Here is a 26,240-nt window from a genome sequence, read left to right as displayed (position 1 = left end):
TCGTTGTCTCAACAAGACATGCCCTCTGCTCTCCACATGGCAGAATCATCTGATGAACCCCATAGTTCAATCATTGATTGGGAAGGTCTGTCCTCTGCCTTTTGACAGCGTTAGTTACCCCCAGAATAGCAGCAATACTTGGCAGCTCACCTCTTGGCCTATCTCCTATCTCTCTAATCAGTCCCTGGTTTGCTGTGTCCCAGTTTTGATCATCAGAACTGACAGCAGCACCAGGTTACCTGGTAAGCTTTTACTTTCTACGGTTGCAAGGTCTCAAGGTTTTTGTTCGTTTCTTTTCGTTTGTGGTAAAAATGTCGACTCTTGGAGGAGTCAGGTGTTGTCTCAGATGTGGGTCAAAGGACAGGTGTGCAGTGATCAAGATATTAGCTAACCCTTCGGATGCCACTCCCAGATATACCTGTGATACAGAAACAAACCTGAATGCCTGGGATGGGGTATTCCCTGGAAGAAAATAGCACTGAGTGTGTGTTAGCACGCAAAACCTGAAAGTTAGCTACAGTCACACGGCTTTTCGCGGTGGCTTTAAGTTTGTGGTAAAGAGTTTAAGGCGAAAATCACGAAAATAAAACCACAGCAAACATTTCTGCATTTACAGTACTACCTCAAAGCCAGTGTTTTAATGAAAATGACATATCTGTACATAACCTTCGGCCCAACTTACGGTTTGACCCTTTTCTATCATAGTCTATTGATGGATTGAGGCCAGGATAGCCTGAGTGTCATCCTTAGGCTAGTTAATTCCAGGCTTTTCCTTAACCAACGTTGGTAAAGAGAAAGCCTGGAACAAACTAGGATGACACTCAGGCTAGGGCCAGGGTGCATCTGGCTTGAATCGAAGCCAGAGAGACGGAATTAAAGTCACAAGGTCAACCGTCCTAATCTGCATGGCGAGGGGAAAAGGACAACACTTAGACTTGGTCCAACAAGGATTTTCCTCGCAAATTGTCTACAGAACAGTATATAAGGTTACACTGTGCTTTCCAGCTTACTGGAAGGGATTTGAATGAACTTAACTTGCTGTTCAGTGGGACTTTTTCATAGGATCCTTTCAAAGAATACATCAATTATAGGATAAAGTAATTTCGGCATATGTCAACATGTCAGCAATGCTAATAACAGAAAGTTAAGAGTTACAATGACTGACAGTTGAGGCTATTCCTGTTTAAGATTCTTGGACTTAAGTATGTCAGAAGTAACTAAAACCGGCTGGGATCTAAAAATAGTCTACAGATATGGATGAAATGCTGTTTTTCCATTAACAATTATCAATTCACAGTATTAATGTTCTATTGTATAGTACTAAACCTTTCCAGAGTAACTTTTAAACATTATCATATCAGCTGGATAAAAATAGCCCTTTACAAAAAAGATATCACACATCGTGATACTAGAACTCCCCATGCACAGCCCTATGGGAGACATGTCTGGTAGGATTCCACTGGGTACATACTGTAGCTCTGATGGAAGTGTAGATAAACTGTGGTCTTGCTGCTAACAAGTAGAGTTACCTTTCAGCCAAGGTTACATAGGATCACAACACTTGAACTTGAACCATTACAGAAGCCTGAGATGACGGGAGACTGAATAGGTGAGTCATGAGCTGTGGGTCAAAGCTATGAGAACTGGATACCTGTAGTCGGCAACATTGGTCTTCAAGTCTTATCTCTGTTTAGATATTTGTAACATTCAATGTTGCAGTTAGGACTACTTTCTCTTTCAAGCGTATTCTTCCACAAATGGTTTTGATGTTGAAAAAAACTTAATTTTGTATAACGTTAAACTGATTAACACGTACAGAGAAGAGATAGAGGGTCTGTTTGCTTTTCAAATGGACAGTGTCTGGTGCTTGTTTGGAGAAAGTTTGATATACAATTTATCTAAAACATGTAGTATGTTTGAAGTATGTGTGTATAAGGAAGCCATGCTTGACATTGCTACAGTTTTCTGTATGCCTTACCATGTGTACAATCTTGTTGGGAAAGGACAAGAAGTGACATTTTAAACGTACATCGGAAAACCCTTCCGACAAAAGCTTTAACTACATGATGTAGGTGAGGAAGAATTGGCAGTAATGACACAGTCAGTGAAAGCTGCAACTAGCAGCCAAATCTTGTATCCTCTGTTGCAATTATGTTTCTTTTGCAGAAAAGACTAAGAAAACAGACACTGTAACTGTTTCTTGATTACTCCCTGTATCAAAATCTGCTACTTATAAAAGTGTAAAAAAAAACAAATTTTACTCATTTTACAGAATGATGTTCTTAGATGATGTAATCAAAGCATTGTATTCTGTTTGGGGCACTAATAATAAGTTCTCCTAGCAAAATGTGCAGTGTTTGAAATCCAGTATCAATTAACTTCTGCAAGTTTGCTGCAGTCACATTAGTTTTATGGGGAAATCTACAAACTCTGCAGGTGGTTCATGCTCAATTATTTTCATAACGACTACCACAAAGTCAAGGTTCAAACCATCATCATCATCAAATACTCTAAGAATGGCCTAGTTTACATTTGATACATCCCACCAAAACTTTTTGCACATGTGAACTACTCCAGAATTTAGGGACAGACCAGATAAAAGTACATATCACTGTAAACAACATTTGCAACGACAGATTCTGAAGTGATTGTGTCTTCAAAAAAAGTACTTATGACAACAAAGATGATGATGTGCACAAACTCCAAACATGAAAAAACTCAAATTATGCATCCGCAGGGTGAGAGAGTTCTTCTTGGCCTATCAATCTTAAAGGTGAACTTTGAGTTTCACCTCTGACACTAACACTGTCCTTGACCTACATAAATAAACTAAATTTAGTTGCCTTCTAAATTGAAACAGCCTGCTTTAGAGTTAAGTATGGACACCCAGGATCATCATCTAGTCAATTTTACTACATGATCCTTAGTCATGGGTGCTGATGGGTGAATACCATTAAAGCTTTTTCTGTATTTTGTTTTATGGCATAAAAAATGACTGATTAAAACCCACAAGTTTAAAGTTTAAAGAATAACTATCACTATCATGAATAAAGTTGATCATGACATGTCTACATTAACACAGGACTTATGCGTGTTGATAATCCGAACCAAGTCTGAAAGTCAAACAAAGTCACAATATATCTGCCAGTTGGTGAACTTGGTCACAAACTGTTAAATGTCAAAGAGTGGTGCCTGATGGGCTGGGTAAACCTGCAAGACAAACGGGGTCGGTGGTGTCATAGGAACCTCCTGACTTCTATTTCCCTGCGTTACCTGCATACCTTTCCAACCCTCTGCGTGAACTCACCGCTGAGGCCCAGAATAGACATCTGTATCTTTTTAATGTAAATCTAAGGGCAACTCGAACTCTCTGGTATGCTTGGTAGTTATCACCCAGGCAAGGTGTTGTCTTTTACATTTCTAGCAGAATTGGCAACTTCCGACAGAGGTCGTGTTGTTTTAAACCTTCTAGCAACAGAACGTGAGCTTCTGTTTGAAACCCAATGCAACAGACACCCACTAAGCATTGGCTGATTTGAACAAGGCCTTTATTTGCCAGGGAATTTGAGAATTTCTGTATCTTTGATAATTACAGGTACACATGCAACTCCCAAGTGGGAGTCGGTTCCAAAATAGATTATTCGCCATGGCAACAGAGCTCCCATTGGCTATTGGCGACCCAGACAATTCTTAACTGGATTCTGCCTGCAGATTCCAGTTTGAGTTCACCTCCTCATTAATAAGGGCTTTGGTGGATGTCATTTGCTGCCTTCCATTGACATGTACTGACTCTGTATTTTTATCCAGAGCCAGCTGGCACTAGAATGAGTTGGAGAGAGTGCCAGACGCCTACAGGAGTCGACATAAAGGACTGGATACTACCTCACCGTTTCTTCTGACAAAAGTCGGGACTTAGACATCTCGAAGAAAGCTATGGCAGCTTTTACTCTCCTCCAAACCATGCTGCTGGTCAGCATCATCTCAACGTCAGGACAGAGAAATTCAGACGTACAACTAAAGGGAGAAGTGACCGAAGATGGCAAGTGTGTTTACAGCGTCCTTATGCAACATCAGAGAGGAGAGATAACGTGTCAACCGTCATGGAAGCAACTACTATCCAGGGCAAAGAGAGATCCCGGGGTTCAAGGTCAAGAAGGGTCGCACTCTAGGGATGTGCAGGATGACCCACCTAACAGAAAACAGACCTTGGAGGCAGAGAAGTTACTGGTCTTGCTCCGTAACTTGACAGACTGTGACTCTACCACTGGCGACTGCTCAGTGGATCCTTTGATCCAACTTCAGCGGCTTGAGTTGAAGGCACGCGAGCTAGAGCACGAGAACTACGTGTGCAAAATGAACAAGACATTTGCCGAGTGGGAATTGGAGTTAAAGAACAAGGACTTAAAGGTCCAGACCAACGAATTGCGAGGCTTACTTAGCAGTCGAGAAAACGTCATTCGAGAGCTTCAGAATAGGATGAATGTACTGCGGCAAAAGCTCCAGGCGCAAGGCATAGCTGAGATAGGAGATACTTTGGAGCAGAAAGGTTTTGGTACAGATGCTTCGGAATATCAAGCTATCACCGACATCCTGCCTCAACTTCAAGCCCAAGAGCACATGCTGAGAGAGTACGAAACTGCAGTCAACTCGGTGATACAGAGAACAAATGAGCAAGCTAAAGTCATTGAAAAGTTTCAATATGATCTGAGATCCATGGACTTTAGGGTCAAGGCATTAGCACGAAACATGACCATTGCTATGCAGCAGGACCAACAAGGTGACTTCAGGAACTCTGAAAAGTATTTCCAGCTTCTGCGAGACTTGAAAGGTGAGCTAGAGAAGTACTACGGTAAATACAGGGACAGGATTTTGTCAGTTCAGGAGCGTCTTGGAAAACAAGAGAGGCTGGTCAACCAGTACTACAACGGCATACTTGAGCAGGTTCAGTCCAACCAAAGGCAGGACGACGCAGTCTTTAAGATGAAGGTGCAACTCAAGGAGATAAAGGACAAGCTGAACATCAGCACCATAGAATGGCAGAATAGATTCAACCAGCTCATCTCACGAGCTGACCTGACCATGGTTTACCCGCAGTTTCAACCAAATGCTAATGTAGTGGAAGGTGGCAACAACATTCCCGAACAGTATCTGACGCGGTTGATAGATCTCGAGGACACAGTGTCCATCCAGAGCAGTTTCCTGAACGACAACACCAAAGTGGTGTCGGAGATGAGACGTTCTATGGACTACCTTCTGCTGAGGTTCGAAAACGTTACGAGAGCCTTCAATTTGCTGCGACGGCGACCGCCTGTGACGATAACGACAACGACCGACGGAAGCGCCGTCGATCGAAGCATGGTTGCCCTCCTAGAGGAGTACGAAAAGCGACTGGGAGAGCTGGAGCCGAGGATAGTCCAGTACGAGACCAAACTGGGGTACCAGGAGGAAAAGATCAGACGGCTGGAACAGGAAAACCAGATGATACGACCATATTTGGAGAGGATGTCTACCCTGGAGCAGAGGATGATGTTCCTCGAAGATGCGACCGGCAACGGGCGGGCGGTATCACAGGACGTGAAACAGCCTAATCGTGAGGTAACACACGAGTTCAACGCCAATATAGTTTCCCCCCAAGAAGGGTCAACTCCCTACGACTACGACAATAGAGTGGTATATGAGGAAAATCAGCCCAAGGTTAGGACAGAGGATGACGTTCCGAGGGAATACGATCCGCGCTACCCTGACAGCAACATTGTCGTGCCCGTTGAGGGGATCTACGTCCCTGTCCCTGGACAACCTGGCTCTGGACAGCAGACTGTACCACCACAGTACACCACAGAACCTCAAGTACCTCCACAGTACCCAGGACCGGAAGTACCACCACAATACCCAGAACCGGAAATACCACCACAGTACCCAGAACCAGAGATACCACCACAGTACCCTGAACCATACGTACCACCACAATACCCTGAACCGGAGATACCACCACAATACCCTGAACCAGAGGTACCACCACAATACCCTGAACCAGAGGTACCACCACAATATCCAGAACCGGAGGTACCACCAAAAAAACCTGAACCAGAGGTACCACCACAGTACCCAGAACCGGAAATACCACCACAATACCCAGCACCGGAAGTACCACCACAATACCCTGAACCGGAGATACCACCTCAGTACCCAGAACCGGAAGTACCACCACAATACCCTGAACCAGAGGTACCACCACAGTACCCAGAACCGGAGATACCACCGCAATATCCAGAACCGGAGATACCACCACAGTACCCAGAACCAGAAGTACCACCACAGTACCCAGAACCAGAAGTACCACCACAGTACCCAGAACCGGAGGTACCACCACAATACCCTGAACCAGAAATACCTCCAAAGTACGCAGAACCAGAAGTACCTCCACCAGAGATCCCTGAACCAGAAAGAGAACCACCACAACCAGAATACCCTGAGCCAGTGAGACAACCAGATTTCCCCACACCACAGGAAAAGCCAGATGATGTGTCCACTGATGTTCAAGGCGGAATAGATGAACCAGTGGTTCCTGTGGTAGAGACCGGAGGAGCTGACCTCTGCGGTGGTAAGTACTACATTAATCTTTACCTTTACACATTCCAGGGTGTTCACTTTAACTTTAACTCCTGCAGCCTCCATTGTAAAACATTTACTTTCACGAAAAATCAACATCACAAAATATGAACAAATAAGTAAAAAGTTTTTGTTTATATTTCAGTTTTCTTGAACCAACTTTCCAAATAATTGTTACAAAGTTGGAGTTGCAAGCAAACATTTGTAGGATACTTGCAAATCAAGTTGAATTTTCCACATTGTAATCACCACTACCACCATACATTCACTGTTAGTAACATTTTACACCTGTCCCAGTATTTGATTTCTACATTTGTTCAGCCAAGTCTCCTTTCTGGCCTGCTTTCAAAACATTCTGGGAGGTCTTAGAGGAAATGATCAAGAATTGAAAGATGTCTGAGAGTTTCTCTTACATCTAAGTGAAGGACAAAATACAGTGTAAACTTCTGTGGCTCTGTAAAAAAAATAGGGCAAAGGGACAGGCCCTGAAGGTTATAGTAATGGCAATGGAATGAAGACTGATGTTTCTAGTCACTTAAACCAGACAACCTTTTGGTCTCAGGCCTGCCTTAGATAAGCCATGTTTGCTGACTTGTGACACCATAAATGTCTCGATACTCTACACCTGGTATCACTCAGAAAGTTAACTCTCCAACAGGTACAGGTGTATCTTCGCAGACTTGTAGGTGGGGTAAGTTACTGTAAATGCAGAAACATTCGCGGGGATTCAATTTTGTGGTAGGGAGAAAATGGAGTGTTCGCGGTGGTTTTGAGTTCGTGTTTGAAACAATAGTAGTGCTACAGTCACACAATGGAACAGCTTTTCGCGGTGGCTTTAAGTTTGCTATAAAGAGTTCACAATAAAACCACCGCAAACATTTCTGCATTTACAGTACTCTAAGTGGGGTCCTACCGACAGTCCCTGACTGAAACAGTTTGCACGAGTGTTGAACTGGTAGGGTAAACTGTCTACTTGATATTTGTTTCTTCAAGCAGAGGTCAAGATCAACTGCTTGTGATGTCAGATTGATGGGATCCATCTGCCCACATTAGATAGTCCTCAAGCACTCCAAGTACACAATTATACTGGATCCATCACTTTTACATGTATACACATATGCCCACATATACACACATGCACATGTAAGTAGAGTGAGTTGCGTGGCTTGAAATAAGGTTATGGCTTTCATATTTCTCTGGCAAGTAGTTTCTCTTTCAGCCTCTTTCATCATTTGGAAATTCTAAGTCTGGCCGGAAATGTCCCTGATTTGAGGCAGCGCAGGTATAATGTTTAAGCTTGATCCTTGTTGTAAAAAGAACACAGTTCCTTATAATTAAAACATTAGACTTATCAAAGGAGCAGAAATGTGCCTTAAGTCATATATCATATGAAAGTCGAAATATACATAGTCCTTCAAATACATCAGAACAATAGTCCCTAAAATACTGATTCTGAACAACAGGGAACCATATTCACAACTTTGTACTTTGCTATTCGAGAACATTCGAAATCAATGAATATGCATCATATTTGACAACATACACGTAGTTGATGCAGAGTGCAAGCTTTATTGGTACAACTCCTACAGATTTGTACAATGCTTGGTTTGTTTTCTGTCCAGGCAAGCCCCGAGACTGTGCAGCCCTGTACCAGCAGGGAGAAGGGAACAGTGGGATACACACCATCTGTCCTGAAGGGAGCAGTCCATTTGAGGTATGGATTGAACTGATAATTTCTTACAGGTTTCTTTCTATCTAGGGATAGGAAATACTGTATCATAAAAGATAGAAGACGAGTTGTAAATATGATGTGTATATCAGTACATATCCGAAACTATGCAATATAGCAGTTTTTATAGTCCAGTTATAAAAATTACATACCTTGTACATCTAAGGACTTCCAAATCTTCACCATGTTTTGTTTGTTGGTTAACTGACAACAATGAAACATTCATAATATTCCAATGTTTACGTTATCCTATAGACAGTATCAATATACAGTGTATCATCTATCTGCTTTGGTGGTTCCTGGTAGAGGGGGCATTTCTTACCAGAACGGCATATTGTCATCCCCACAGACACATTTCTTTCTGGACACTAATATTAATAATAGCACTCTTTGTCCTTGGCTAGCATAAGTTAATATACAGTGTATATTGTGTAGATATTAGCAATAGCTCAACTGTCATGTATGTAAGTTGCCATACATTGTACCAGTTACAATTGTCACATGATAAAGTTCTTCTTCTTCTTCACATGTACAACATGCTGTGTTAGCGATGTAACATTATTTATCTCCCATTCAGGTGTGGTGTGACATGGCAGGACAGGACGGTCCTGGCTGGACGGTCATCCAGCGCCGCCTGGACGGGTCAATCAGCTTTGACCGCCCGTGGGCAGAGTACCGTAAGGGCCTGGGCGACCTGGACACCGAGTACTGGCTAGGAAACGACAACCTTCACTTCCTGACCAGCCAGCAGAAGTACGTGTTACGCATAACCGCGGCGGCGTGGGACGGAGACCTCCGTTATGTCGACTACCGAGAGTTCGCAATTGCGAGTGAGTCAGAGGAATATCAGGCGACCTACGATCGGCGAATCTCGAACACGGAGGGCGACTTCATTATGAACGGCGCGAAGTTCTCCACGTGGGATAAAGACCAGGATACCCACGCATATGAAAACTGCGCAAGCAGGCTTGGAGGTGGTGGATGGTACACTAACTGTGGCGTAACGGCAAATGTCAATGGGCGGTATTACACCGGCGGATCGTATCTAAGCCAGACCGGTTTTCCCGACGGCCTTTTCTGGGCGGCCTGGGAGGGGCCTTGGTACTCCATGAGATTAACTGTCATGAAATTAAGACCTGTAGATTTTTCTGATGAATAACACTAGATGGTAAGTCCTGAGACAAAGGTGTACAGTATACCTAGTACATGATATAGTCTGTACGCTCACTAACATTTCAAAGGTCACCCAATGTGAAAGATGAATTTCAATGTCAAAATAGAGAATTGACAGTGACGTACGAGACAAGGGCCAGGAAATATTCTGTTTGATATAAGAGATGTCATAAAAAGTAACCCTTTGTTCACATCCTTTTGAGAGAAACACCCTATAAACTTATAAGCTTAATATATTCTATTATCTTTCCTTAACCCTCTGTTTTTACTTCCACATAAAGGGGTAAATATTTTGTAGTTGGCTTATACGCAAGCCAACAATTCTATATATAACCCAATACCAAATCTTATCACAGGGCTTCACTTCAATCTAATGATTAACATCTAGAGTATACATTTACTTACTAATATATACATGCAGGCAAAGGCTGAGTATAATCTTGAGCGCAACACTATCAAGTAGGACTGTTAGTGTTATATATAATTCTAATTACTTATTGCAACTGTATCTGCATCACTAATCTACCTCTTAATTTGAATCTTGTCAAGTTGTATGTTGTTGTACATAATTTTTCTCAACTTTTTGTTACCAACATCATACTTCATTTTAGTTAGTCTTTTAAAATTGGATTGAAAAGTTATCTTCAATGTCTGAAAGTAGATCTACTGTAAAAGCAGGATTCATTTTGTAATTCTCACTATTTACACATACATGTACATGTACATGACATAATGTATCATTATATATTTTTATATAATTCACATCTGGGCTAAATGGAAAAAAAATCCTTAAGTGCATAGCTTATAATTATCATTGTGTGCTGAAATTCCATGCACTTTCCACAATGATAATGTGCACGATTGTATTCAATTTGATATCACAACTTGTATCATTGACTGCTAAACGTTATCATAAATTGTGTGTTTAGTGTCAAGATCTAAAAATATAAGCCGAACCCTGTTATGGTCACTGTACATGTGTTGTATTCCATTCAATATTGAACATTATTATCATTATTATAGTAAACAGGAATAAAAACTTCAGGTCAAATACTGTGGCTAAAGAGCAGCCACTATCTTGACCAAAAATGTAACTACACATATGTGATAGGAAAGTCTAGTAATTATTATATTATCTTTGGTGTCAATATCTGAAATACAAGGCGAACCATATTATGGTCACTGTACATGTATGTGTGTTGTATTCTATTCAATTAACATTATGGTAAACAGGAATACAAAATAAACAAACAAACAAAAATTCAGGTCAAATATTGTGTCTAAAGCGCAGCCACTATCTTGACCAAATATGTAACTAGTAGACACATGTATGTGAGGAGAAAGTCTATTACCATCTACATGTACAGCAGGTTAACTTCTTAAGAAACATGTTTCTTACCTGATGAGAGCTTCTAAGACATCTGTGCTGGGGCCCTTGTGGAACTCCAGCTCCTTGTAGTGTAGGGCCTTGGCGAACGCTCGACACTTGGTAGCACGTCCACCCAGCAGGACGATTCCATTGTCATCTTTCAGAGGGAGGGGGCCCTGTCCACAGAGTATTTAATCATATATCATATCTACAGAAAGCACACCATTATTTTTAAAAAAAGTTAAGGACTACAGTAAACATAACACCAAAAGTATCATCAACATCAATTAACACTGGGGAAAACAAATAAATAATATTGATAGAGGCAATAACTACAAAAAATAATGAAGTTTGTAGAAAAATGCAGAAAGATAGATTGTTGAAAACAAATGTGACCAACAGTGCCACATAACCCCCTCGGAGTCCCAACAATCCTGATATGTGTAGTTGCAGAGACAACCCACACCAGAATCTAGTCCTATCTCTTCCTATAAGTGCCCTGTGTGGCGTCGGTGTGGCACAACGGTTAGAGCGTTGGACTCAGAACCAATAGGTCCCGGGTTCAATGTTCAACATGCCCCGACCTTGTGCCCTTGGGAAAGAAACTTTACACGACCTGGAGTGATGCCCACGGAGCCTCTTTGGTTAATCTGTCTAAAAGTGTGCCAAAAAAACATGCTGCAGATTTGGTTGCCGACGTGCCAACATCTAGCACATTTGCCACCAAGAACCGTAGAATTTCTGTTTTTAGTGCCCTGTTTATTTGATATCCTACCCTGTCGCTGTGTTCCATGAACTCGGCCAGGTTGAGCAGCGTCTGCGTGATCTCGGGGATGTCCTGGGACGTCAGCGCCACCTCGATACTCTGTACCAGCTCGTCCTGCTGCTGCTCGTGAAGCTCCGACCAACAGGATACAAACGCAGCGTTGAACAGATCCCTGCAAACAGACAAAGTAGATAATAGAAAGGAAAATATATATGGAATAGGAAAATAACAAAATTGTGTCGAACCTTTAGCCTAACTCTGTGACCAATAGGGACTTGGGTTGAAACGGCTACTTTAAAGTGCTAAAGGTTAAAAGATTTAGACTGTTGAAATATGCACTAAGTCTTACAATAAAAGCACCTAACCATCACATTTCCTACTTATGTCTTTGCCTACTTTCCCTGAGTTTTTTTTCATACCAAAAACTGTCCCAACACTGGTACATAAAATGTAGACTTTGTATAGTACTTCTGCAAACTTTTAGACGTTTAATGATTTTCCCAGATTCACACATCTGATGTAGACAACTTTAACAAGTCATGTAAAACTCAGAAATAGTATGATGTAGGATGATGCAAATAATTTCATCAGGTTGGTGAATGACAAGGTAGCAAAATTCTTTATTCACAACCGGTCAACACCATATTAACACGAGCCTGTTAAATGTGTGGTTGCGAATAAAGACCTTCGCTATTCACTCAGTTATAGAATGATCCTGCACCCACCTGGCCAGTGGGTTGTATGCCTGTGCCAGGGCCCAGCAGGACCGTAGTGCTGGGGAGGGGGACTCCTTCAGCAGCTCCACACTCAGCCGCCGCAACCACTCCATCCAGTCATCCTTGGACACACGACGAGACGCACCCCAGGCCTACACGTACACACAAACAACACATGATTGTACATGTCAAGTTCAAAATATCATCTTTCAGATCTTAATGTGCAATCTTAGCCATACATGGAGAAATTAGTTCTGATATTGTAGACTGTGATACAACACAGTCACGTAACTTATTCACACAAAAAGATGGAAGTTCCACTGCAGTACCATTATAGAGCCACTAGGGGGCCCAAAATCTAATCATTTTGAGGTTTCACAAAGCCACCAAATATGAAGACAATCCACCCAGGCATTCTCAAGTTGTCGTGTTGACAGACACACACACACACACAAATCCTGTGCAAAATATAACCTGCTCGGCGAAAGTAATAACAACTACAAGTTGGCAGGAACCACTATACAGTATACTAACAGCACATACCCTGGGCAGCATCCTATCCTCTTTCAAACTGATAGAGGTTTGTAACCTTCACAATACTGCAATGTTAACTACACATACAAATGTTACGCTTCAAGAACGACTCTTAAGGCAGAAGGTTAACCTTTGATACTTAGCTCACCTTCTGCAAGTTGGAAGTGCTGACGTGGAGTTTCTTGACGGTGGTGGCCTCTATGGTACTGCTGCCCGAGTCCTCCGCCAGGTTCCCCTTGTTCTGCCTGGGGCGGTACAGGAGGGGGTCATCCTCCTCCTCAGCTATGGTCGACCCCTGGGGAAAATCATACAGATCTGAATATAACAAGACATGTACTGGGATGGTAGTATGGCTGAGTGTGCAAAGTGTGGACGTCTGTGTGCTTCAAGTTTGGGCCTCAGAAGCCACACGAGGTCACACCCTACTGACAAGTGGCCTCGTGAACAAATAAAGGTTCAAACAAACAAACAAACCCCCTCTGATGAGTGAATCAACAGAGGTCTTCATCTACGAAGGACTACCAAGTGGCTGATCATGAGGTATGCAAAAAGTATTAAGATCATATTGCATATCATAAAGTCAGCCTTTTGTAAATACATCCTTGCATAGCTTAAATCAAAAGTCTACGAAGGTCAATCTATCAATTATGAACAGTGCCTTGCTTAAGAATCTGTGTCTGTCTTCCCACCTTAAAAGAATCCTTGATTACGGGGCACTTTTTGTGTGGACATCTATTATATGACTTACAAATTTTTGCAGCGATTTTATGTTCGCAATTTTCCCAGTGATTGCTTCACCGTGAACTTAGGTTTTAGCGCTATCGTGAACTTAAAATCTCCAAAAACACATTATCTTCCTTGTAACCACAAAATTAGATTACTGTGAAATTTTACAGGAATGGCTTTTGCCTGCAAACTCTTCAAACAATTGTTCTACATTGACTTATCCCATGGCTCAGTTCCCACGATACAGAAGGAACAACTTCAACCATTTGCATTGTTACAATCTTACAAGGTTGGCTATTCGATCCTATATAGCTACAGTCCCAGGAAAAAAGTTTTGGAAGATCAAAGTTCTTGGCACAACCCCATACAAATCTAGTCCAATGTCAGAAAAAGGTTGGATAGAGACCAACATTAATACCTTTAGCACTCTGAAGTAGCCGTTTGGCACCCAATTCCCTATTGCTTACAGAGTTAGGCAGCAGGGAGAAGGTTAACGATAGTAGATTTGTCTAGACCACAAGACTGTCTCCAGTCAGGCATGTCATTGAACTTGAACTTGGCAAGCAGCATATATGTCCTGCTAACAGTAACCTTTTATCTTCAAATACCATGTACATTAAGACCCGAGTCACATTGGAAAATTTTCTGGACGTACAACAACGACGTACGACAAAGTGGTACGTCTTCAGCGTACAGCCCCTTTTTGCCTCGGTGTGAATCGGCCTCGCGAGTTGTACAACAGGCATTTTTATGGCCCGTACGACTTTGTTGTATGCTTATCTTGAAGATAACATCCGACGAAGTCACAAGGGCCAAGAAAATGCCCAGGAAAAAATGCGTTGTCGTACATTGTACGTTGTACGTCCAGAGTGTGAATCGGGTCTTAATGTACATGGTATTTGGAGATAAAAGGTAACTGTGTGAATCAGGTCATACATATGAGTATTAACAAGAAATTAATTCCATTACTGCAGCACCATTGACATTTACCAGAAGCACTTGAAGTCCTAGAAGGCCAGATTAGATAAGTTAGATAAGCTCAAACAATGAGTGTCACTCAGCTTATAGGTCACCTAACTGTCACCACCTTGACTTAATTCTTTGTTTCTCGTCCCTTGCCAAGTGACATACATGTAAACCTCATGGGTGACTCAACATTAACTGTTTACAACATAACAACTGTGCCAAGGTAGTAAATGTAGTAATTTGGTAGCCTGTCAAATGTCAACACCGCATGGTGCTACAGTCTTAGACAGACCAACACTACTGACTGAGTCTAGTCTTATCTGAAATTCACTGAACTATTAAAGTTTCAAGAGCTTCAGCATCTGATTAATCTGATTAAGTCAAGACAGTGTAACATGTGTGGGCAAGATAGCACCAAAATGTCTGAGGAAGACCAGAGTTCCTGATGATATCTTGAACTTGGAGTTAAATACAGCACACCTTAGCATCTTGCATTGCATGGATCAAAATCTGATTAAATATTTGTTTAAAGATTAATGTCTAATTCTTTTTACCAGTGTTTTTCTTAAAGTGCTTTCAGAGCATAAAAACTATATTTCATAAACAAAGAAACAAAGAAACAAACACTATCTATTTCCTATTCTCCAATGACCTCAGTACTACATGTAACTCATAAAACACCATCAGAAAGGTAGACATGACCTTAAGTCTTAAGCTGCCATCAAACCCAAATCCTGGAGCACAATATCATAATCTGTTCAAGGAACACTGACCTTGATGTTAAAAAAAATCTGTGAAAATGACCTTGATGGTCTAGGATGACACTGAACTTGATGTTAGAACACATCTGTGAACATGACCTTGATGACTTGGGATGGCACTGGCCTTGATGTTAGACCATATCAGTGAACATGGCCTTGATATTTGGGATGGCACTGACCTTGATGTAGCATTTGTAAACATGACCTTGTTAGTTTGGGATGGTACTGACCTTGATGATCCTGGAGGACTCCCTGTCAATGTAATCTTGATGATTTGAGATTCACAGGGAGTGCTAGCACTGACCTTGATGTTAAATCACATCTGTGAACATGACCTTGATGGTTTGGGATGGCACTGACCTTGGTATTAGAACATACACTTGATGTTTAAACATGACCTTGAGGATGGCACTGACCTTGATGATCCTGCAGCTGAGGATGTCGTACTTCTGGTGGGAAATGCGGTGCCGCATCAGCACCTTGTGCACCATGGGAATGAAGATCTGGTACTTCTTGCCCAGCTGCATCACCAGGGACGACAGGGTATCCATGGCAACAGGGCGGAGCTCCGGCACCACATCCAGGATGCGCACCAGGGGGTGGATGATCCGAGAGGCAAAGTCGGTCAGGTCCAGGTTATCGGTCAGGCGGTCAATAGTCTCCAGGGCAGCTCTGGAGGAGGAATCGTAAATATGTATTAACCCTGCTACGATCAGCAAAATGTGAGTAACAAAGTTGAAGAAGGTTTCTATGCTACCTTTAAAAACATCTACAAAAGCACAAGTCTGGGATGTCTAGCATTTTGACAATAGCTTTTAGTCAACATAAGAACATGAAACACGAAATCAAGAAACAAGAGTAATAAGGTAACCAGGACTGTAGTGATTGGCTGATTAACAAGTTACAACAGAGTTAACAACATCCGTGCAGATGCTCATCAGATCATTGAAAAAACAACAGACATACGAACCTTCTGACACATTCTAATATGTCTGTTGTTATGCTCATCAGATAAATGAAAAACATCAGACATACGAAACTTCTGAATCTGATAGATGTGGGGATGTATGTTGTTTTGCTCATCAGATAATTGAAGAAAATGACAGACATACACACCTTCTGACAGATGTGGGGATGTCAGGTGAGTCGAACAGTTTGACGACAGGTGGCAGCAGCAGGTGCAGGTAGTCGTCCAGGTTGGCTCCAAACATCTGCATGGCATTCAGCAGCTGAAGGGGCAAGTATGACATCATCAGTTGATTCAACAGTTACTCCAGTTTAAGTTGCTTAGTAAGGCTACAAATATTTCATCATATAGATTTTACAGAAAAACAGCTCTTTTCACTAATGAATGGGGTAGGTTGTTTTCATGGTCAACTTAGTTAAAAAAATCCAACATTCCATGCTTTAAACAAGCAAAGTTGACAGAAGCCTGAGTCTTGAGAGTCATCTACATATACATAGTAAACCTTCATCACTCTGCCAACTTAATATACAATGGTAAGTTTGCAATATTCCAGCGGAATAGCTGAAAAATTGTGCAGATTTGTCGAAAAGCATATTGGAGGCATCTCAAATTTTGCCCAGAATTAATCTTAGATTTAGAATTTTGAATTCAGTGGATTTTTCCAGGAGCCTGTTTCCAGCTGTGTTACTGGACTACAAGCAAAGGTTTACAATGTAGAAGGACTAACAGCAACATTAAGTATATTACTGGAATCAATGTCCATTTTGATCCAATGTACTGTAATTCTTGTTTCTTTCACTGTAACTTTATGTTCACTGTTTTCATGGTCACCTCTGTACCGTGAATCATCACCGTGAAAAAACTGTAACAGTTGTAATTATTCATGATTCCTTCACTCTTTAAGTTTAAGTTCAGTGAAAATGTCCATTTTCCTTACACAGTGAAATTTTGCTACCGTGAAGATAAAGTGAATTACAGTATACAGTCACATGTATGCAATATGTAAGGCTAATCTATCCCAATCAGCCAGGTTTATATAGGCAACAAAAGTTCACCTTGACAGTGACTCCTCTTCCTGGGCTGCTGTCGTGCATGAACACCTTCAGGATCTGTGGGACAATCTGGGGCAGGTACACCTGGACAGGGCAAGACAAAACATTTAATGTTTTCTTCAATGAAGGCTAGACATCCATGTAAAAAGATATGCCAAAAGACAGTTACAACTGGATAAAATTTTGAAACAGTCAGATTTTTAAGTGTCTTAGTCGCTGTCTGAAACATCTGACTTTCAAAATTGTATCCAGTTGCTTGAGTAACTGTCTTTTGGCACATGTAGTGTTTTGTTTAGAACCCACACTGCATGCAGCATTTAGTGCTAGAACAGAGCTTGAGTATGGTGAGTTGATTGATTGACGTTCATCAGAATTGGAAACAGTTGATGCAGAGACCAACAGTCTGACCTGGCCTAATACTGTTGACCCTATTTAGTAGTGACCCAGGGACCATCCCAGTAATAAATCTATACTTGTCCCATAGGATGGGATGGACAGTATACTACAGTACAGTCAACAAAATTAGCCTGTATTTTGATATTAAGTAGCTATATAGGAAATGATACTAGACAATCCTATTTGATGTGGTACACGATTGTATGTATCTACATTGTACTCAATTTGAATCATCTTGCAAACCTGCATTTAAACAACTGAGAAGTGAGTACAACACTGTGACAATACAGTTGGAATTTGATGATTAAAAGTCAGAAATCTCAAAATATTGCAATGTCTAGTTTGAATTTTCAATGAAACATGTACCAAAAAAAGCAGACATAGTTCCAAACATGGCAGTCACATTGATCTATATTGTAGTATCACGCAAAAAACAACAACTTTTGCTCACTTCTAGAAACTTGTAGAGGTGACCCAGTATGAATTCTAAGTTAGAAAACCACAGGAAGAATCATCCAGTACATTGACTATATTGAATTGGCATAAACATCAAAATCTAAATTAAAATCCAAAATTTACAGACACAACAGAACAGACAGTCTATATCATATATGTCTAGACCTGGCCTCCAAATGTTATTGTAACTGAACATGCTCATTGGTCAGTTATCAGAAAAACTTAATTGACTTACCAATCAAACGTTGAGCTACAACAGAGTACATTTGTAGTGTCAACCATTGTGTTAGCCAGAGCTTTTCATAGAGATCCATTGATAGACTGAAAACTGAAGTTTGAAGACCTAAATAAAAGGACACTGCATACACAATAACTCTTCCCCCTTCATCTGTTGACTCCCACGTTTAATGAAATCTCTGTATTGAATTAGCAGCACAGACTGTTGAATTATGCTACTTCTCTCATCAGCCGCCCATGAAGAGATCCTCTAAGCCCTACAGCATTTCCTTTGTCCCAGAAGTGTGTCTGGCCTTCAAGTAGGACACTGAGCTTTCCAGGTGTTTTTCATACATTAGATATTCCTTTGGAAGTAGAATAGCAAAGTTCTTTTACTCACAACCAAGTATTTTCACGAACAATGCAGTGCACTGTGAACAAGTCAGTATTGCCCTGATGAAGATGACAGACAGTCATCGAAACGTTGGCTTGTGAAAATTCTTGGTTGTGAATGAAAGAACTTTGCTATTCAGTCATTCTCCGTCCTGATGAAATTATTCACGGTTTCCTATGGTTGGTTAGATTCATTGTTAAACTCTCACAAACATCTCCTATACAATTTCTTGACTATGAAAATAACATCTTTTGTAACCCAAAAGAATGTAATACATTTTGTTTTCATCATTCTTTAATTCAAAATCTTGTTTTCAACACCTTGGAACTGGTGAACGATGCTCTTAATCGAACCTTCCTTTAGATTCCCAAGATTAAAAAAGACCTGCTTAAAAATACCTTGATATTCCATATAACAAACCTTTCTATCACAGTTTCAAGTATCAAACTCTCTATTAGAAATAACCTTACCTAAAATCCATGGGACAAATATGTGGCCTCCAGCATAGACAAGATATCTAACCTTCTTGAGGAGGGTAACAAATTTCCTTTTACATCATTCCGTAAGCCCTGCTGTAACGACTACAAAGTGTATCCAGAGATAAAAGGCTTACCGTTATCTATACAAAATGTCCATTTGTTACATTAAATTGAAGTACTGTACCTTTTAGCACGGTGAATTCAATTCAATTGTATTGACTTGTTTGTTTGTATGTACATGTATAAGTTTTTAGAGGACCTTACAAAAGACGCTGAACTTTTGTTGTGTCAATAGAGATTTTAATCTAATCTAAAAGTGCATATTGTGCTTTCATTCAGATAAAAACTGAAGCCATGTGCTTCTACAGTCAATGCAATAGTTATGCTACAGTCACAGTGAAAAGATGGCTAACTTTAAAAGTTATTAGTGTATGAGTACGGCAGCATTTACTGAATCCAATATTTCATTGACAACACAAAATCTATCATAACTTGTTTGAAAAAGATGATAATTACTAGTGTTTAAAAGAATTTCCATCCAAAAATCATACCAACAAAAATGAACATATGAACCATTACTAAAAATTGTTCATTATGGTATGAATCATCAGGAATTCAAATTTCTACCTAGACTTACTTAGACTTAGATCACCAAAGAGCACCAAATTTTTCCACCAAAAAAATCAGGATACATTAATTGTACATACCCAACTGAGGAGTACCAGCAAGACAAAGCTTCTCCATCCTTGTACATTGAAAGACTCTATCTTGCCTATCTGCCATACCAACACTTAAGAGCTAATCCATGCCCATCTAACACCAAGAGCAGCACAACTTGGTGTGGGTTCTCTCAATAACGCAATTAGCTAATGACCAGTCTGTTTTCCTGGCTTCAATTTACGATAATCCCTTTCAATGTTAAACGCATCAGGTTCCCTAAAGTAGCCTTCAACAAAATCTTAATCCCTCAAAGCATTTCCGTTGCCCTCCAAGTTCAAGATAAACGCTAATGGACTAACAGGTGTTGGGGAAAACACACTTCTCAGGGTGAGTTTCTTTGGTATTATATTTCAAGAGAGTATAACTTTGTTTGGAAGTATGCATCTTCATTTATGAATGACATATATTTTCCCAGCCAGTATATACTTTCTAACTAGGGAACACTCTATGTATAATTTTTGTCCAATAATGTTTTGTTCTTTCCCATAAAAACACACTCTTTCAGTTACCCAATCCTTTTCTCATTTTTCTTTCACTCCACTCTCTCCATCCTAGATATCCCTCTCCCTTTCACACCTTTATGTTAAATCATTTCGTAACTGCCATTATCGAGATAACTATTATAACTCATAGTTGTGTAGCAGTCACGATTCTCCTATTCAAATCCCAGTTTCCCTCCCATCTCCCTTTATACTAATAGTGACAAAACATGTTGCCCTTGCCCTTGGCAGGATGGCTAGGACAAGCAGTCATGCATGTACACTCAGTTTATTCCTCCAGCAACATTAAGGACAACTTCAAGGGCACAGCCAGGCCAAGGTCAATACCAAGCCTCAAAGGCAGTTGAGCAGCATGGTCTTAAAGCAGTCGGTACATTTGAAGTTACCTTGAAGTTTTCAAATTGTTACGGTACCATAATGACAATCTTTTTATACATTTTGGCAAGAAGGTTATGTTTCCTTTTCCAATTGTAGGTTTGTGGAAAACGAAAGTAACAGGGATGGATTTTCAAGATATTAGGTATGTGTACAGCAAATAAAGGAATCAGCTTAATCATGGGCCCCTTGCAACTTTCTTTGGTACTGCAGTAGAACATGTGTTGTTGTTTTTTATCTTCATTTCTGGACTACAGTCATAACTTTTGGGTGGCATTTGCAGAGCAGAATACAAGATACAATTTTTGGCAGAGGTATGGGTTTGCAGGGCTCTAGTTTTCTGATGCTTTTCAGTGTAACTCTGTAACGAAAACAAGTGTTACAATCCTTAGGTCTATCGTTCACCAGCCTCCTTAACTCATGTGTGAACAAAGGCCCTTTCAATTTCACAGTGGTATGGTTTTTATGAACAAATGGGCAGCGATTCAAGACAAGAGACAACAACTTCAATCAGCCCTCAGTCTACAATGTATATACTGTAAATGCATTTAAGTTCACATGGTTTTAATTTAGCGGTAGAGAGAAAATGAAGTGTTCACGGTGGTTTTAAGTTCGTGTTTAAGACAATAATAGACAAGGGGGTAGGAGGGCAAAAAATTTTGTGGTGGTTTTAAGTTTGCGGCGAAAAGCTTTCCGCAAAAACTGCAAACATAAAACCACCGCAAACATTTCTGCATTTACAGTACATCCCCTTCTGCCAGGCCTAGCGGCATGGATGGTTTGGATTTTCAGATAACCTCAGATGACCTCTGGTGGGCAGGAACATACCAAGCCCATAATCTTCTGGATAATGGCCTATCAGCGGACAGCAGAGAAATATGAACACCACATGTGAGATAAATCTGACTGTTCTTGAAGTGTACATCTAACATCTTTAAGCCTTAAGTAGAATGAGGGTGGCTCTTAACAAGGACGGTCATAATGATTTCAAAATCAGTTCACAGCTTTACAAGACAAAGCCAAACTGGTAGAACTTAATTATCAAGTTCTAGTTGTGTTTCTGGAGGGAAATGCTGTTCCTAGTAGCATAAGGAAAACATCATTGCACAATTGTATGTTGAGCATTTTGGGTCCAACAACATTGCTGTGGACAATTATGAGAATTGATCATGGTTAAATATTGATGCCCCCTAGCATGATTGAGGAGAATGTCAGGACAAGGCAAGACAGCTTTGCAGTTTCTACTCTTCCCTTTCCTTTTTGACAACAATAAATACCTCATCATCAGTTTGACACCATCTAATCTCTTTCCTTCTTTGCTGTGTTATTTAGCAGCAACCACAATGTAGTTTAAGTAATATGTTCTTGTATCTTCTAAGGTCAAACACTATTTAAGGTGTGTTTCTATTAATTTTAGAAAATATGCCAACTAACTGTTCACAACTACAAGAGTGTGGACATTCCATCTGTTCTAGCATAACAGATATATGCAATATTCTGTAGTTTTGCATCCATAAAATGGCTTTTGGCTTAAGATCTACTTACCTTAAAGTCTCCTCCAAACTAGTAGGACTATCACAAGATATCAGAACTTTTCTCCAGAATTTACAACTTTCAGTTACCTTAAACTCCCCTCCCAGAGCCACGACGATCTGCTCCACCAGTAGGATGATGGTGTTCTGCATGGGGCTGTTGGGGGTCCAGTACTCCTTGATGATGGTGAAGATGTCGTCCAGGTAGTTCCTGATGTGCTGCTTGATGATGGAGATCAGCATCCCCATCTGCTGGAATAGGAACTGCACAGGAGAGACACCTATCAGAAGTCTGTGGCACTGCATGTATTCTTTTTATCAATACAGATGCGCTAATGTGTAACAGGTGACCGCTAGCAAGTGTTGTCTAGGTCATGATTCTGAGTAACATTTCCTTCTAAAATAACTATCTAGGCAATTTTAGCATGGTCATGCTTGTTCTGATTTACTGAAATTTTCCTCTTGCCAAAAAAAATTCTGTAATTCTTGTATCTTTCACTGCAACTTTATGTTCAATGTTTTAACGGTCACCTCTGTACCATGAACTTATCATCACTGTGAAAAAACCTGTTGTTACTATCTGTGAACCTTCACACAGTCATTTCCATTTTCCTTACACCGTGAAGTTCTGCTACCATGAAGATAAAGTGAATTACAGTACCCTGGGTACCATCCCAAAATGTTGTTACCACTGGCTCAATTTTTCGCTTGCTCACAACAGAGAATGGTACCCAGGCTGAATAGAAACATGACTTTTACAGCATGTATAGAAAAATTGATGCTGTTAGCCTGTCAGATAAAGGAATTTAGAATATGCCCTGTGCACTTTGCTAATCCCCCGGCGTACCCACCTCTCTGACATTGGCATCACAGGTCTTGATCACATTAAGATACGTCGGCATGATCTGAGGCACAAACTGCACACACTTCATCCCCAGGCTCTTAAAGATGAAGGTGATGGCCTGGACCACCATGGTGTGGTGGTTGGAGAGGGACGGGTCCCGCAGGATCCGCATCAGGGTCGCTATGGCAACGGCTGGGTAGAACTCCTCCAGGGGACAGCCTCCCATGTTCACAAGCATCTCGGCAGCTGACTCTCCTGGGAATGGATTTAGAAATTATTTTAGATTTGTCAATGTCTTTGAGAATTTGTGCCACATTTATACACCTATCCTGAACTTCCTTGGGCCTTCCATATAAGAAACTATCATTGTCATTAGAAAGCCACTTGCCATTAACTAGATCATTTCATCCATATTTTACAGTTGCACATAACTGATGGTCATTTTCTCACTCGGATTAACCTAATAAATCTATATGTAGTAATCTAATAATAATGAAATAAGTCACTGGTGGTTCCAATATGGTTCCTTAAACCTTAGAGAATGGTTTAAAAATTTTGGGGTAGTTACAGGAATCGTAGGTAAAATGTGGAAATTCGCCATAACGACCTCCGTACTGTTTCGAAATTTGTACTATTTGTGCTGTACACATGAAGATGAGGCTGTTCCCCTTAAGTATTCCGGGGATTGCCAGTAAATAGCGAGGCTCTGATCATGGGTTACCAAGGGCAGGTTCAGGCTTGTGTTGTAAAGCCATGATCACAGCCCATCGTCCTCTACCAAGGGTTAAGATACCCTAAACAAGCTAATGCATATGAAATGAGAATATGGTATGAGCTTTGAGTATATGATATGAGATTTCCTGAGTGTACCTGATTCTGGGCTGGACTTGGTGTCAGACAGGCTGACCACTGCACCAGAGTCACTGGACCTGTCAATCACGCCGGTGTTGACCTTGTGAATATAGGGGTCAAGGGCACCCAGTAGACCCAGGACTCTCACAGCCTGCAGATGGGAAAAACATTAATTTTTCTATGCAAACATCGTACATATTGTATATGCAAAGCAACTGTGGACTACAATGTGCAAAAAGTTCTAGGGCAAAGCTAATAAAAATGGTCAGACTCTCTCTCTTCCATACATTTTTATACAGTCAGACAAGTAAGTAAGACCTTAGCAAATAAATTTCACAAAGTAACATCAACCACACATACATGTAAAAGTGATCTTCTGATTAAAAGCACCACCTCAAGTTAAGGTCCAGCCCTTTACTAATCCACTTAATTAAAACCCAAAGATTACAGGGAAAGTGGGATCATTCGTCTTCCACTGTCTCGGAAAAAGAAGTCGAACCTAATAAGTTAGAATTTAGGGTCAGTAGTTAGATTAGAGTAGACGTCACATACAGTACTATATTGTTCTCCATTGTCTGTCCATCCTTTTCATGTTACATGTATAAATAGCCTCCGGGGCAAGAGCTTCCAATAGACTCTCAACTAAATAATACAAACAGGATATCATATCCTAACCTCAGACTGTAGTACTGACCTCTCTCCTGATGCCCGGTGCCTGTTCAGTCTTGAGGAAGTTGAGCAGTACCTCCAGCAGTGACGGGTACTTAGTGTAGGGTTCTACCACGTACCCAGTACACTCCACCAGCTGTCCCAGGGTCCACAGGGCCACCTGAAACAAATCATTATTTACAAGATTCAGTACTTCTAAACAGGGCACCTTGAATAACACATTGTTTACAAGATTCAGTAGTTCTTAACGTTTCAGAACTTAACACATGTCAAGCAAATACAGTAGAAGGGGAACATTCAAAATACAGTGATAAGGAGTAAGTGGGGAACTTTATCTAAGGCTTAAGTTTTGACTTTTGTTATGTATGATATCAATATCTATCTATTTCCTGTGGCCAATTCAAAGGAACAAATTGCAAAGGGAGGCTTTTTTCACTTTTCATTTATCTGTATTTTTGTTTCAAGCAGGTGAAACTTAAACTGTGAATCTTGACTCCAGAAGCTAGTAAAGATTTACAGAGATGAGAAAAAATATTCACTGTGCATTCAAAGAAACCTTTAATTTACCTCTCTCTTGGCAATTGTATCAAAAAGTCCATGCAGCAAGAAAGCTAAAAGAGCAAAGACTTACTCTAGTAGTAAAGATTTACAGAGAGGAGAAAAGATATTCACTGTACTTTCAAAGAAACTTTACCTCTCTCTTAGCAATTGTATCAAAAATTCCATGCAGAAAGAAATCTAAAAAGAGCTAAGACTTACTCTAGAAGTAAAGATTTACAGAGAGGAGACAAAAATCTTCACTGTACATTAAAAGAAACCTTACCTCTCTCTTTGCAAGAGATGAGGAGTCCTGTAGCATGTCCAGTATTATGGGGCAGAGTTCATCCACCCATTTCTTCATCTCCAGCCCCCCCACCTGGGCCAGCTCCCCGATGGTGGACAGGACACTGATGATCACCCCTGGGTTGGGGTCAGGGTCCTTCAGTTTGGGCACCAGGGACTGGAAGGGAAAGAAACACAGAGTCAAAATTTTTCCTTTCCGTCAAATTAAGAGTAGGAGTTCTATCAGGTATAACCGCCAATCACATTAATCTGATGTGTTACATAAATCCGGCATGTTGATTTAAACAGAGAATTTGAGAGCTCTCCAGTGCAGTACCCCCCAGGTAGGCAGAGTTTAGATATATAGGAGTTCATTATACCGGGGGACGTTGGGTTGGAGATCTGTTTGGACGTATCTTTTCAGGGTGGCAGAATCTTGTACACTGGTGGAATTATGTTAGTAGACTTAAGTTACACTTTTCATTTACACTTTTCATTCCAGCAGCTGATAAAGTAAATTTTTTATCTTCAAGCAAATTATCATAGAAATAATCAAAGAGATAGACATTATTTTTCAGAGTAGCAGTTCTGAAAAATATTACATGGCCAATGAAAAC

At 40.7% G+C, this 26,240-nt stretch overlaps 1 protein-coding gene across 1 annotated transcript in view; it reads right to left on the bottom strand.

Annotated features, from left to right (window-relative positions):
• The window catches only part of LOC136442970 (serine/threonine-protein kinase mTOR-like), a 146,951-nt gene that overhangs the window by 106,916 nt on the left and 13,795 nt on the right, over positions 1–26,240 (bottom strand). Inside the window, exons 15-26 of the mRNA XM_066440014.1 lie at positions 25,625–25,801; positions 24,827–24,961; positions 24,151–24,283; positions 23,288–23,535; positions 22,527–22,700; positions 17,372–17,452; positions 16,466–16,578; positions 15,766–16,021; positions 13,045–13,191; positions 12,372–12,514; positions 11,656–11,818; positions 10,911–11,056 (exon numbers count right to left, since the gene is read on the bottom strand). Of these exons, the coding sequence (XP_066296111.1) occupies positions 10,911–11,056; positions 11,656–11,818; positions 12,372–12,514; positions 13,045–13,191; positions 15,766–16,021; positions 16,466–16,578; positions 17,372–17,452; positions 22,527–22,700; positions 23,288–23,535; positions 24,151–24,283; positions 24,827–24,961; positions 25,625–25,801 (1,916 nt within the window). The remainder of the gene's footprint in view (positions 1–10,910; positions 11,057–11,655; positions 11,819–12,371; positions 12,515–13,044; positions 13,192–15,765; positions 16,022–16,465; positions 16,579–17,371; positions 17,453–22,526; positions 22,701–23,287; positions 23,536–24,150; positions 24,284–24,826; positions 24,962–25,624; positions 25,802–26,240) is intronic.

This window comes from Branchiostoma lanceolatum, chromosome 10 (assembly GCF_035083965.1).
Source record: "Branchiostoma lanceolatum isolate klBraLanc5 chromosome 10, klBraLanc5.hap2, whole genome shotgun sequence".
Taxonomy (NCBI): Eukaryota; Metazoa; Chordata; class Leptocardii; order Amphioxiformes; family Branchiostomatidae; genus Branchiostoma; species Branchiostoma lanceolatum.
This window is presented reverse-complemented; position numbering and strand designations above follow the sequence as displayed.